A 12,585-nucleotide genomic window follows, 5' to 3' on the forward strand; every position below is an offset into this window, starting at 1 on the left:
AAAAAGGGTGGGATAAGTCCTGACTTCCTTGACTTAGAGATACAAGGGGTAATAACCAAAGAGGCGGTATCTCTATTTCCAATCAAACAAGTAGATCTGATCATTTCTCAATCCCAAAACCACTGACATGAGGAAATAGTGCATAGTTTAAGATGCTTTGAATACCCTTGTGGTTTGTTTTCAGTTGTGGGATCTTAGGACTAGGAGGAATTAGACATTTTGGTCCAGTGCCTCCTGTCTACCTGGCAAACACTGTTAAAGGCAGCAGGAAGATCTCTACTGAGTGTACTCCTGGGGCCTGGAGAATTTGAGATCTGATTCCTGTATGCTAAAGCATGCTGGTGGTCTGTCCTTGCAAAGATCACTCCCATGCCCATACCTTACACAGACTTTCTGTTCCTCCTCCCCAGCTCCATCCTAACCTCATGTCCAGCTCAAGATAGAGGCCTAGGTTGTATTAATGAATTCAGCACAGTGGATGGTCATTACCAATTAAAAGAATGTCTGAAAGGAAGGGTTAGTTAAGGGTCATTCATAGAGACACGTGCTTTATGTTACTGTTTTATTTTGTTTGACTATTACTCTGGCACTTAGCTTTTTTTTTTGTTTGTTTTTCAAATGCAATGCTGCTTCAACAAATGGCTCCCAATGTGCTATAATTCAGAGGCACCTTATTATAGAAGAAAAGCATGAGTTTGGGGATAATACAATTTGGGATTTAAATCTCAAATACATGTACTACCTGTAGGACCTAGAAAATGTTTTTTAACTTCCATAAGTCTCAATTTTACCATCCATAAAGTGAAGATACTTTATTTCATGAGGAAGTTGTGAAATTAAACACACACACACACACACACACACAAAACAGCAACCAGTGTGCCAGGCCAGGCACCAGGTGGCCCTCAATGTATCATAAACCTCTCCCTTTCACCTTAAGGTAGGTTGTGGTTGGCATTTAATAGATGCAAAGGGAAGTTTATTGGGATTGGTGAGTCTCCCCCATCTTTTTTCTTCCAAATACTCCCACCTGAAATTCCTCCCCTTGCCACCTGGCCATTTTCCAAGCCTCAGTTCAAACCCTATCTTATTTCAACAGCTCCATCTTGACGTGTCTCACCTTATCTTCACACTTGACCCTTACACACTACTATACTCTGCTTGTACTCACATACATGTCTGATCCTTCCACCAAACTATAGGTTCATCGAAGGCAGGGACAAAGTCTTGCCATTATGCTTGGCCCTTGTGCCTAGTCAAGTGGCCTCATGGGTTGCTGCTTTGCTGAATTATTACAATCAGAGGGGCCCAACTGTCTCCCTGCCAAGATGGTACTACTGCCTCCGACACCCTCCACAAGGAGAATCCAGCCTGCAGGATGGGGTATGGAAGGACGCTTTTACCTTCTCTGCCTCCTTTCTGCTCTATCCCAGCTTTAACACCACTTAAGCATCATTTTTTTGGCAGAATCATTTAGGGAAGCTAGAAAGTCCAGTTGAGCTTTTCTGTAAGCCATGAGCACTGGGGCCCAGCATGACTCCCTCTGTTTCTTGACCCAAACAAAATATTGTAACAGCAAACATGACATCTTTCCTATTTTTCACAAATGCTCTCCAGGCCTAACAAAGCTAGCAGTCACACTTCCTGAATCAAAATAAACATCTACCCTTTTTCTCTATATCCCACACTTTCCCAGTATTTGTAAGCAACAATAAAGAATGTGATTATTTCATTAATTAATCATCTGCTTTTCTTGAGCGTTTTCTGGTGAAAAATCCTGGAAAGGATGCAACAATATTTAAAACCTTAGCCTTATTCTTTAATAGTAATTAAATATAGATGTTCAAAAAATACATAAACCTGATTCTTATCCTCTAATTTTGTATATGACTGAAGTGTAAGCTATGAACACTTAAATAGTATTTAAAATTATAGGCAACATATGATAAAATGAAAGTGAGTCACATGTAGGTGGGAAGCAGAAAGGGTCATTTTTTACTGGTCTGATTTAAAGAAGAAAGAGAAAAAAGAAAAAGCCGTTTTAGAGGACATGGGTCTCTAACTGTCTCTGAAGCAAGAATTCTTAACTTCCTGTATCACAGACTACTTTGATAGTAGGAAGAAAGCCAGATGCCCTCTCCCTAAGGAAAAATGTATCCATCTTTAAACTCACACATAATCATACTTAAAATTTCAGGGCATCTGTGAACCTGCTGAAGTCCATTCAGAGCCGGTGACTTCTAATTTAAGATCCTTTGAAGAACTGGTAGCACATAGAAAGCAGGAAGGACAGGGCAGCAAGAGGAGGTTATGAAGTCAGAGATGTGCTGGACACAAGTGAGAAGGCCATTGAGTCTGGATTCCTGCCCCAGAAATTGTGATTCTGCTTCTTTAGCTCCTCCCTAGGCTGTGACAAGTCCCATGCCCGTCAGTTGCTTTTGGGATACTGTATGCAAACTTTGAGAAAGATTGCTAAGGAGAATTCTTTGTTCTTTTCCAGCTCCTCACAGCCAGTGACCTTTCCGCCAGTGACCTCAAAGGATTTCAGCCACAGGTAAGTCTCACTGATGCTTTTATGAAGTACAGAACGATATGGTCCATAGTCTGGTTGTGAGCAAACAAACTGGGCGCCAGGATAGAACCCCCATGTCGATCTCTAGCTTCTCTCTCTCAAAGGGCCGAGCACAAACACAGCCTGTTAGCTTGTGCTCTCCCTCCACCTCCTCTCTCATTCCCCCAGGGACACCCTCCTTTTGCTCTCCCTCAATGTTTTGTAGTGGAAAAAACATCTAGATAAGATGTTTGGAAGGTTGGATGGTGGGTGACTCAGTTTAGGAAAGGGTTAACCAAAGGAGATAGAGGTGAGATGGGGCTGGGGTTCTCCCCTATATTTCTTTCTTTTGGGACAGGATTCCCACATTTCTGTCACCTTCATGTGCAAATGCCCTGCAGCCATGGCCTGGCAGCCAGGCTAATCTCAGACTCCTGCAGAGGCAGACAGTTGAGTTTTGCTGATCTTGGTTAGGAAATGGGCCACTGTTGTCTCTGGCCAGAGTATGGTCTGCAGTTCACCATGGGTGTAGGTAAGGGCTTTCTGGGGACCTCCTTGTGAGGGGTGAAGATAGAAAATCACCCTCCCTTTCTCTGGAAGGGAAGTAACTGTCTCCACACAAACATACGCAAATAGCAACACACATACTCACAAATGCACACTGGACAGAAGCCCTTGTTTTCTCCCTAGTGTAGAAGGAAAAGTAAAATCCAGGAATGACTGGTGTGGCACTTAGTCGCTGCCTCTGTATCTCCTTTCAATATGAAACTTTCTGTCATCTCCAAACTCAGCACCTGCCTTAAAATACCACAGTGTTGGACTTCGTGGGAATGTACATCGTAGTTAATGGTAGTGAAATTCCAGGGGTAGAGCAGGTAGTTTTCTAATAACAGGAGTTCCATATGTCTGGAACATGTTTCACATCCAAGAGCTCACTGTGCTGTCACTACATTGTGTCTATGTGGGTTACATCCTATGAGCACCTACTGCTGGGGAAGCTGAGGGTCTGAGTCCTGATGCACAGTGGCCCCAGTTCACACCAACAGCAAGGAACAGGAACAGAGGGTTGGAAGTGAGAGGCTGAAGGAAGAGAATTAACAAGATTAAAGTCCCACTAGTGAGAATCGAAGATAAATCCATGTACTAGTTTGGGGTGTTTTGATCACAGCTTGTTGGTCCTTCTGTTGGGGATGCAATAAGTTTTCAGAAATTGATAACCCATAAGCCTTTTTGTCAATTATTAAAAACCGAAAGTATTTATTCACATACCCATGCAAACTTCCAGGTGAGCTAAGGGAATGAAAAACAAAACAAAAGAAAATCACCATTTCTGTACACCCCACTCACGCCCACACTTCCACTCACACACAGTGGCATCCAAGCTAAAGATTTCTTTTCATCTGAATAAAGGGGAAAAAGGCTTTATGTGATGCTGTTTTGCTGCTTGAAAAGAGTACATAGTGGAGACTGAGTTTATGGAATTTGTGAGAGAGAGAGAGAGAGAGAGAGAGTGGTTTTGGCATGGTTTCTTTCTGAAGTGATCATATTCTCTCCATGTTTGGTTAGATACATTTTTAGATGTTAGATTTAAAATGAACCATTAAGTGAAGGGCAAGTTAAAGATATATTTGAGGTATGTCCATGACATTAGAGAGCATGTTTCCAGAACGGCAGCTTCCAGGTTCCCCCGCGGACAACCCCATGGTCTCTAGTGCAGATGGCTCACCTCCTGGTTCTTTCCCTTCCACGTCAGTCCTTTTGAATGCCATCCCCTGAGGCTGGAAGCATAAATGTGTATTTTTCACTCCTCAGGATTCCTCTTCCTGAGGCCAGGAAGTCCTGGGAATCTTGTGGCTGTAGTATAGTGCCCAGATCAAAGTTACTTCTACAGTGTTATTCCTAAATCAAAAAGGCCTGGATGTGTCTCAAGTGAACACCATCCTTTTGGGTGCCTTTCCAGACAGACACAGAAAGCTGCCCACATGCCTTGTGCTGCCCCCTCCAGCCCCACTGTACTAGATTGTTGGTGTCTGTTGTTATTTTTCCCCTTTGCTCTCTGGCTATCAGATAAAACTGAGCCGCACGCATCTTGATGTCTGCAATAATTCATGGGCATGTTCCCTTCCAGGAACTGTCATTGACTGTCAGGAGGCGACTTGCTGAGGACCCCTCCCTGGGATAACTGTATTCGGCCTCTCAGCTTTCCCACGCACCGCACTTATCACTTGAATGTAGAAGTCCCCCCCCCCCCCGCCCCCGCACCCTTAATGCTTGTTCCTGCTGCAGCCTCTTAAGGAAAATATTCATGTTATCCACACTAATCTTTTTTTTTTTTAATATAGATAGGAAGTGCATATTTTATTTATCCAGTGATATATTTACAGTTGCATGTAAATTAAAGGCCTGTTTGCACACCAAAGCCAGGCCCATCATATGGTTCATGCAAAGAGGTAAGACCTCCAGCTAGCTCACAAGAGAAGCATCCACTCCTGGCCCAGGTTTTGGAATTTTGCCTGCCTTAAGCTCATCAATAATTTCTTCAGTATCCTTAGGGGTCAGATTCTCATACTAGTTGTCATTTCTTTGAGCTATTGATGCATTTACAAAAGCCCCTAAACATTCTGCCTCTATAAGAGTGAAAAGTCTGTCAGGTGTAGTCTCCCCAGCCTTTATTCCAAGCTTTTTCTGAATGGCCTCCAGTATGCTGTCAGTTTTGAAGCACGCAAGGTGTAGTAGTGCAGACCTGAATGTAATACTTTCCAACCAGCTTTCAATTATGCATTGTATAAAAAGTTGCTACTTCATATATGCTCATTGGTGGTACTTGTAAGACTTCTGCAACCTTGTCATAGCAGAGATGGGCAACCACCCACTTTGCCTTTGGGCTAAATCCAGGACTGAAAGCACAGCTGCTGCTTTATGCCCTTCTGGATAGATTTTTACAATTGCCTCTATCCTCTTACAGTTTTCTGGTGTGAAAGCAAATGGAGCCTCTGGGTTATTCTCAGGAGTATCTCTCTGCACAAATTAGGCTCCTCCTGCTTCATTTTGCACAGCTGTCTTATGCAAATTCCTTATATGTCTTCCCCACTGGGCGGTGAGGCCAGCCGCCCAGCCTGGAGCACTGCAGAGGAGATCTCACTAATCTCTGATGACTTTGAAAGTGTGGAGAGTGATGACTGTATTGAACTGGACTGTTTTGTCTGTTTGTCTCTGTCCTTTTGTCTGAATCCGGTTAGAAAAGAGAAAGATAAGGAAGTGAATGTGTGCTTTTCTCTTTTTAGTTATTGGTTTCTAAAGACACCAAACTCATTCCTGGAAATAAACACATGACTTTGCAGGTGGAACCTGGAAACCCATGCTTTCTAAGGTACTGTGCATTAGTCATGGATATCTTCCCGGAGGTTGGTGAACTTGGCCTCTGGACTATAGGGTATACCTGTCTCCTAGACTCAGGTCTAGGACTGGTAGGTGAGTACTATTCTCAGCACATTTTAAAGGCACAGAAGGAAAAGCTCCTGAAATTCACACCTAAACCACCCTGACTCTTATTTTTTTTTCTCTTCCCCCAAAAACATCTGCTTTTATTTTCTAGCATGCTGTTCTTCCTGCCTTTTGAAGCAACAGACACACTTGAGTCTCCTCCTTTCTAGTTTTTAGATGATTGGAAATGAGGACCCTCATTGTTCATCTGTTGGCCATTCCTTTTCACCCCCAAGAGGAATAAGAACTAGCATCTACTTCTCTTTAATAAAAGCCCAGTAGCCATATGCTTTCCTCTTCATTTTTCTTTTTATTCTTTTTCTTTCCCTAATCTAAAAGCTATAAGTGTTCATTGTAGAAATTTGGAATACACAAAAAAATTTTTAAAAGATTTTGTTAGCTCACCTCAGATAATGACTTTGGGGTATAATCTTCTAATCTTTGTTCTACGTAAACATACACATCTATTGGATTATTTTTAAATGGTATATTTTACATGCTTTTTTGTTACTTTCTTTTTTGTTTGTTTGCATGCTTTCCATGTCACTAGAAAATCTTTTCAGCAACTAGCTGTCCTTGTACTAGTTGCGAGTGCTGTCATTTATTTACCACTCCCCTCTTGCTGGACATTTTATTCCTTTTGCAGGCTGAGATTTCCTGGAGTAATCCAAAGCAAATGCTAAGATCCAGTGCCATCATCTAGGACACAAATAGCATCCAGGACTTCTTGGCATTTATTTCTGTTTTATTTCATAGTTCCAACAGGGATTGAAGGTTGCTTAAACTTGGCAGTGAAGTGCCCATGCATGCTGCGCATGAGCTTGTGCATATGCTTACAAGGGCCCAGGTGGGGGATGTGGTAAAGAACTAACCACAGCATGGGGATGAAATTCAGATGCAGGTTTTCCATGCCTAGCCACAGTATTGGAAAAGTGACCTTTCAGAGGATCATTCCCCACTGAGGAGAGCACAGACTAAAAGACTTGTTCTGTGCCTACTATATAAACTCTCCACTGTCTCAGAGAAGAGGATATTTCCATTAGGAAAAATGGAGTATTATTTCATTATTACACTTGTGGAACAAGTATAATAGCTGCCTATGAAGGGCAGCCATTTTTAAAGAGTTTCTAAAATGCTAATTGTTACTATGGTCAAGGGCACACTACATTTAAAGGTGAGAAGTAAACCAGGACACACAGGAAAACATTTTCTAGTGTGGAGAAAATAGCGCTTTCAGTCACTCGGTTGCCATTTCATTCAGCAGGCATCCATGCAAGACATTTGCATGGGGTTCCCTGCTGTGCACAGACCCTTCCCCAGAAGTTGACAACTCTGGAATGCTCTGCTACTGTTTTAGTCTGTTTTGTGTTGCTGTAACAGAAACACCTGAGACTGGGTAATTTATAAAGGAAAGAGGTTTATTTGGCTTACGATTCTGGGACAGCTGCATCTAGCTTAGGCCTCAGGCTGCTTCTACTCATGGTTGAAAGTGGCAGGCAGCCGGTGGGTACAAGCAGATCACATAGCAAGAAGAAGCAAGAGAGAGAGAGAAGGTGCCAGGGTTTTTTTTAAGCAATGAGCTCTCGCAGGAACTAATAGAGCAAGAACTCACTTATTACACCCCCCCTCCCCCAGGGAGAGAATTAATCCATTCATGTGGGATCCACCCCCATGACTCAATCATTTTCCAACACTGCCACATTGGAGATCTAATTTCCACATGAGTTTTGGAGGGGACAACACATCCAAACTCAATCAGCCACCAGTATGAGCTTGTGTCCTTGGGTGAGTTACCTAATGTCTCTGATCCTCATTTTCCTTATTAAGCAAAAAAGGTGTGCTGTTTTACACACAGATTGCTGAGGGGATCAAATTAGACAATGTGTGTGAAAGCAGCCCAGCATGGTGCCTCTCATGCACAGTGAATTCCATTTTTTCTTCCTTTAGAGAAGTACAGATTAAAGTAATGAAAAAATTCAGGTGCAGGAGAAATTATATCTCTATGGAGCAATCAGGGAGGTCTTCCAAGCAGAGGTACTGTTGCACTTGGGCCAAGATGGGTGGGAAGGAAGTGAGGCGGTAAACTTACTCCACAATGGGGAAGCCTGGATGAAGATCAAGACAAGGGTTGCAATGCTTGGGTGTGTTCTTGGGACTTGGAGAGGTTTCATTGCTCTGCCTCAGAAGGAGCCTGGTGGAAAATTATTTGCAAATTAGGGCAGGGCCTAATTTCAGGTCTTAAAAGTCTGGAAAAATAGTTGTACTCTTTTTTGTTTTTTAAATTAGCTATCATTGAAGTTTTCAAATGTTCAAAAGTAGGCATAAATAGTATAATCAACCCATATACCTATTATCCAACGTCAATGTTATGTTGCTAAAAAAGGTCCTGGTTGGTAGCATTTAATGCTTTCTGTGTATAATATCCCCACCATGACCAGTTTTAAGCTACCTGTGGTTTAGCAACCTGCTGTGCAGTCTTTGACAGTCAGCTCAGCCTCAAAAAATCATTATCATTTTGTTAGTCTTTCTTATCTATACTCCTACCTACTTTAATTTTTAACTTAAATTTTTTTAATTTTAATTTTTTAAATCTCAGTTATTGTGTTATTTCACTCATTGATACTTCAGTAAGCTTCTCCAACAAATAAGGACTTAAACAAATACAATCACAATTCTGTTATCATACCTATCAAAATCAATGTTAATTCCTTAATTTTTTCCAATACCTAGTCCATATATAGATTTTTCTGATCATCTGCACATGCCATTTTACAGTTGATTTGTTTGAATTAGGATCCAGAGTTTGGATTTTGATATGCTTGTGAAGACAGTGGGAGCCATTGAAGGTTAGAGGGCAGGGAAGAGTCAGAGCTGTAATGCAAAAAGATTCCTCCACTGATAGAAGGTGTGATGAAGGGAAGAGAGGGTCCGGCAGTAAGCCTGTGCTATTGGTCCATACGAGATGTCGTAGGAAATAAAGCTGGGCTGCAGACAATGGGAATGTGGCTCAGAGGATGAACACGCCAGCAACTATGGAGGCAGAATCAGTGGCCCTGGCAGCTGCTTGGCTGGCTGGAGAAATCGGGATACTGTTTTACCAAAACAAGAGCCCAGAGGAAGTGCAGTGTTCATTCCTGGGTTACACATGTTTGTGATTCAGTGTTTGAAGGAGGAGGTCTTTGTCCTACCCAGATGAAACCTTACCCCACTTTTCTCAGGCCCTACACTCAGTCCTACTCAGAGAGCATCCGGGGACTGAGGACTAGGCTCTGAGTCCTAACCCGAAAAATTTTAACGCAAAACTCCCAAACATTTGGTGAGAGGAAGCTACTTTTTAGGAAGATAGGACTGTGAGATTCCTGAGTAGAAAGAAATCTAGCTGTGCTCATCTTTCCAGCAGAAAAGGAAGGGAAAAGCACAGCGGGGGTCGTGGCAGTAGCCGACGTCTCCAGGTTGGTCTCTGGTTTCGATTACTATAGATGAGTATTCCTACACTGAGAAATCCTAGACCAAGTTGGAGAATTAGAATCTTCTGACAGCTTCTCTCTTTATAACATGAAAACCCTGAGTTCCCAGCTTGCTTGTCTTCTAGGGTTGATCATGTTTTTCAAAACAGAATCACCATTGTCTGACTCGACTCTGAATGGACACCAGCTGTCCAAGTTCTGCATCAACAGTTATAAAGATCGAAATGGAAGCTCTGGGTGTTCCAGAGCAACCAGCCCCTGTTGGACTCAACTGGAGTTGGTGTCAGTACATGTTCACACTGCCTTGGATTGAGTGCACATATGCCAAGGACTTACTGAAAGTATACTATGTGCCAGAAAGGGTTCTTTAAATTTTGCGTGTGTTATCTCATTTAATTCTTACAATGCCTTTGTGAAATCAATAATAACATCCCCATTTTACGAGTAAGCACATGAAGGCACAGAGAACTTAAGGTCACAAAGCCCATAAGTGGCAGAGGTGGGATTTGAATCCAAGCAGTCTGGCTCCAACATCTGTGTTCTTAAACTTCTATGCTAGGCTACCTTGAATCAGACCTTATTTCCACAGTTAAGCTCATTCAGACCCAGCCTGAGCACTAGTAAGACCAAGACAAGCAGCCCTGCCTTCATTTTTATATATTGTATTACATTTTCTTGATCTTTTCCAGATTCCAGGAAAAAGCAATCCCTGTATCTCAGAGTGATCGCTGCAGAGTATTTCAAATCCTGCCATCTTGACAAAGAATTTCTGTTGTGCTCATTCCTTTCCTTCCCCAAACTCCCAAAGGGAGAATTGCTGTGGCGGTTGCCCCTTCTACGAAGGAGGAAACTTGAGTTGAGGCAGAGATAGGCAGTAAAGACATGGAGTAGTGAGGACATTTGCTGTTTAGGAAAGAAGCATCCCACAGTAAGGCAGTGTATAAGGAAGTCCTGCTGCAGATGCTTCCTAACTTTCTCTTCTGATTTTATTTACTTATTTATTTTATCTTAACTTTAATGTTCTATTCAGGGTAGATACCTATAAAAGGAAGGATTATTTATCAATACTCTTAACACTGCAAAATAAGACAATTTCAAGCAGACTTGATTGGTAGCATATTTCGCCCATGGAACTCAATTCGGGGCAGATTGGTATACTCGATACCACTCTTAGCTAAGGCATACAAATAAAGGAAGATTTTAAAACTCTGATTATTAAAACTGAAACAGACACTAGAACTCCAAGGGCAGCAGTTCTTAGCCTAGACTGCCGGCGGTAATTGTTGGAGGCACTTGTGAAAGATGCGGGAGTCATGGCCTGACCCCAATAGTTTGGATTGAGTTGGTCTGCAAGAGATCTGGATATTGGTATTTTCCAGAATCTCCTCAGGATCTAAGCCAGCCTCCTTATTTTCTAGATAAAGGCTGCAGCAAAGAGGAAGGCTTTAGGAGGGGAGAAGGTAAAGGGCCTCCCATTCAAACAGTGATTCCGGTGCCAGAAATGTGCCATGTGCTTCATTTGTCCCCCGATCTAATCCCCACAGCAACCTTGCCATCTACCATCTTGTTCTCCTCGAGGTGCAGGCTGTGGAAGCATGGCAGAGCACGGATTCTGCAAAGCCCACACCTGTGCTCATCTCTGCCATTTCCACTCAACCACTGAGATTTGCCCATGATTGTAAACTAGTGAGGGATGGTGCTTGGGTTTATAGTCTTCTCTCCTTGCTCTCTAGACATTCTTTGTGGATCTAAAAGATATCCAGAAAAGACAGAATAACCACAGAAATCCCTTGAACTATTTAAGTCAAGTGAACAGATATGATGGGGGGGACGGAGGTGGGAGCAATGGGTAAAGGGGCATGAAAATCAACTACAATATATATTGAGAAGCAAAATAAAATAAAAACAAATAAATAAATAAAAATAAAATCAGAATGCACACACACACACACACACACAAAATAATAATAAAATAAAATTAAAAAAAAAAAAGATATCCGGAAAGATCCAGCTTAACGACACCACCCTGAAGAGAGTATGCATGTGGGTGGCTAGCACACCACATCTCCTGACTTCGGAGCAGGGTTGATCCCATGAGTCCTCCTTGCTCGGACTATCACTTGGTAAACTCATGACTTTATTCTCAAAACCTTTTTTCTGGCTTGCCTTGCATTAGCTGTGCCATGCTGATTCAACACCATGCAAAGCATGGGCTGCAAACCAGTGCCAGCTGTCAAGAGTGTGTCATGGTCCACCATGAGATACATTTAGAAACACAGAGAATGTGTTCAAAAACTTTTCTAGCAATTTGATGTTTCCATGATATCCGAGCATGTGGCTGTTTTTCTACTAATTTATCTGTCTAGTATTTTACCAAAGTATCCCATACAAAAATATGAGTTTGGGAGAAAAACATCTGGTCCTTCACCAAAGATTGTTTGAAAAGCTCTATTCTACTTATCCAGTGCTGAGCACTGCTAGTTTTAATAAAACTGTAGGAATTGGACTCTTGCTTTGATTTTCCCTTATTCTATGAGCCTATTTATGAATATTTGTATCGTGAATAATGTTCACCCTCCAAAAAAAAAAAAAAGTTTCCACCTGTAAAGATGTCTTTCTTGCTACTTTTAGGATACCTACACAAAACATGGATCTTTTCTCATAATTCCTAAGGCAATTACTTTTCTTACCAGACATGGACATCTGTGATGACAACAGAGCATTTTTAATAAAACTATTGGTTCATGTGCATACACACACCTTGCACTAAAACCCAAAATGACACTACTACTTTTCTGACATGAAATCAACAGTTTCATACCACAAGTATACGTTTTTTGCACTGGCTGCCTTGACAATGTGTTTAGTAGACTTTTTTTTTAAACTAGCATTGACCTTTGGTCCTGGAGAGAGAAATTCTACAAGTGTTTTCCAGAGAGTCTGGCATTTCAGTGGAATATTCTGAAGTCTTAATAAGTTCTCCTGGGATACTAAATCTCCTTGGACTTCACTGAATATTTTGTTTCTTACTCCCAAGGTGTTCTGGCCATCTCAGGGCCGCATGCAGGTGGGCTCAACTTAAAA

General features: G+C 41.9%; 1 protein-coding gene and 1 pseudogene across 2 annotated transcripts in view; one reads left to right on the plus strand and one right to left on the minus strand.

Annotated features, from left to right (window-relative positions):
• The window catches only part of SETBP1 (SET binding protein 1), a 364,306-nt gene that overhangs the window by 179,733 nt on the left and 171,988 nt on the right, over positions 1-12,585 (plus strand). For both annotated transcript variants that reach the window (XM_063077190.1, XM_063077191.1), the window contains exon 3: positions 2,501-2,554. In XM_063077190.1, the coding sequence (XP_062933260.1) occupies positions 2,501-2,554 (54 nt within the window). The remainder of the gene's footprint in view (positions 1-2,500; positions 2,555-12,585) is intronic.
• LOC134362113 (NADH dehydrogenase [ubiquinone] flavoprotein 2, mitochondrial-like) lies at positions 4,947-6,944 on the minus strand (annotated as a pseudogene).

The sequence above is a fragment of the Cynocephalus volans genome, chromosome 13 (genome assembly GCF_027409185.1).
Source record: "Cynocephalus volans isolate mCynVol1 chromosome 13, mCynVol1.pri, whole genome shotgun sequence".
NCBI lineage: Eukaryota > Metazoa > Chordata > Mammalia > Dermoptera > Cynocephalidae > Cynocephalus > Cynocephalus volans.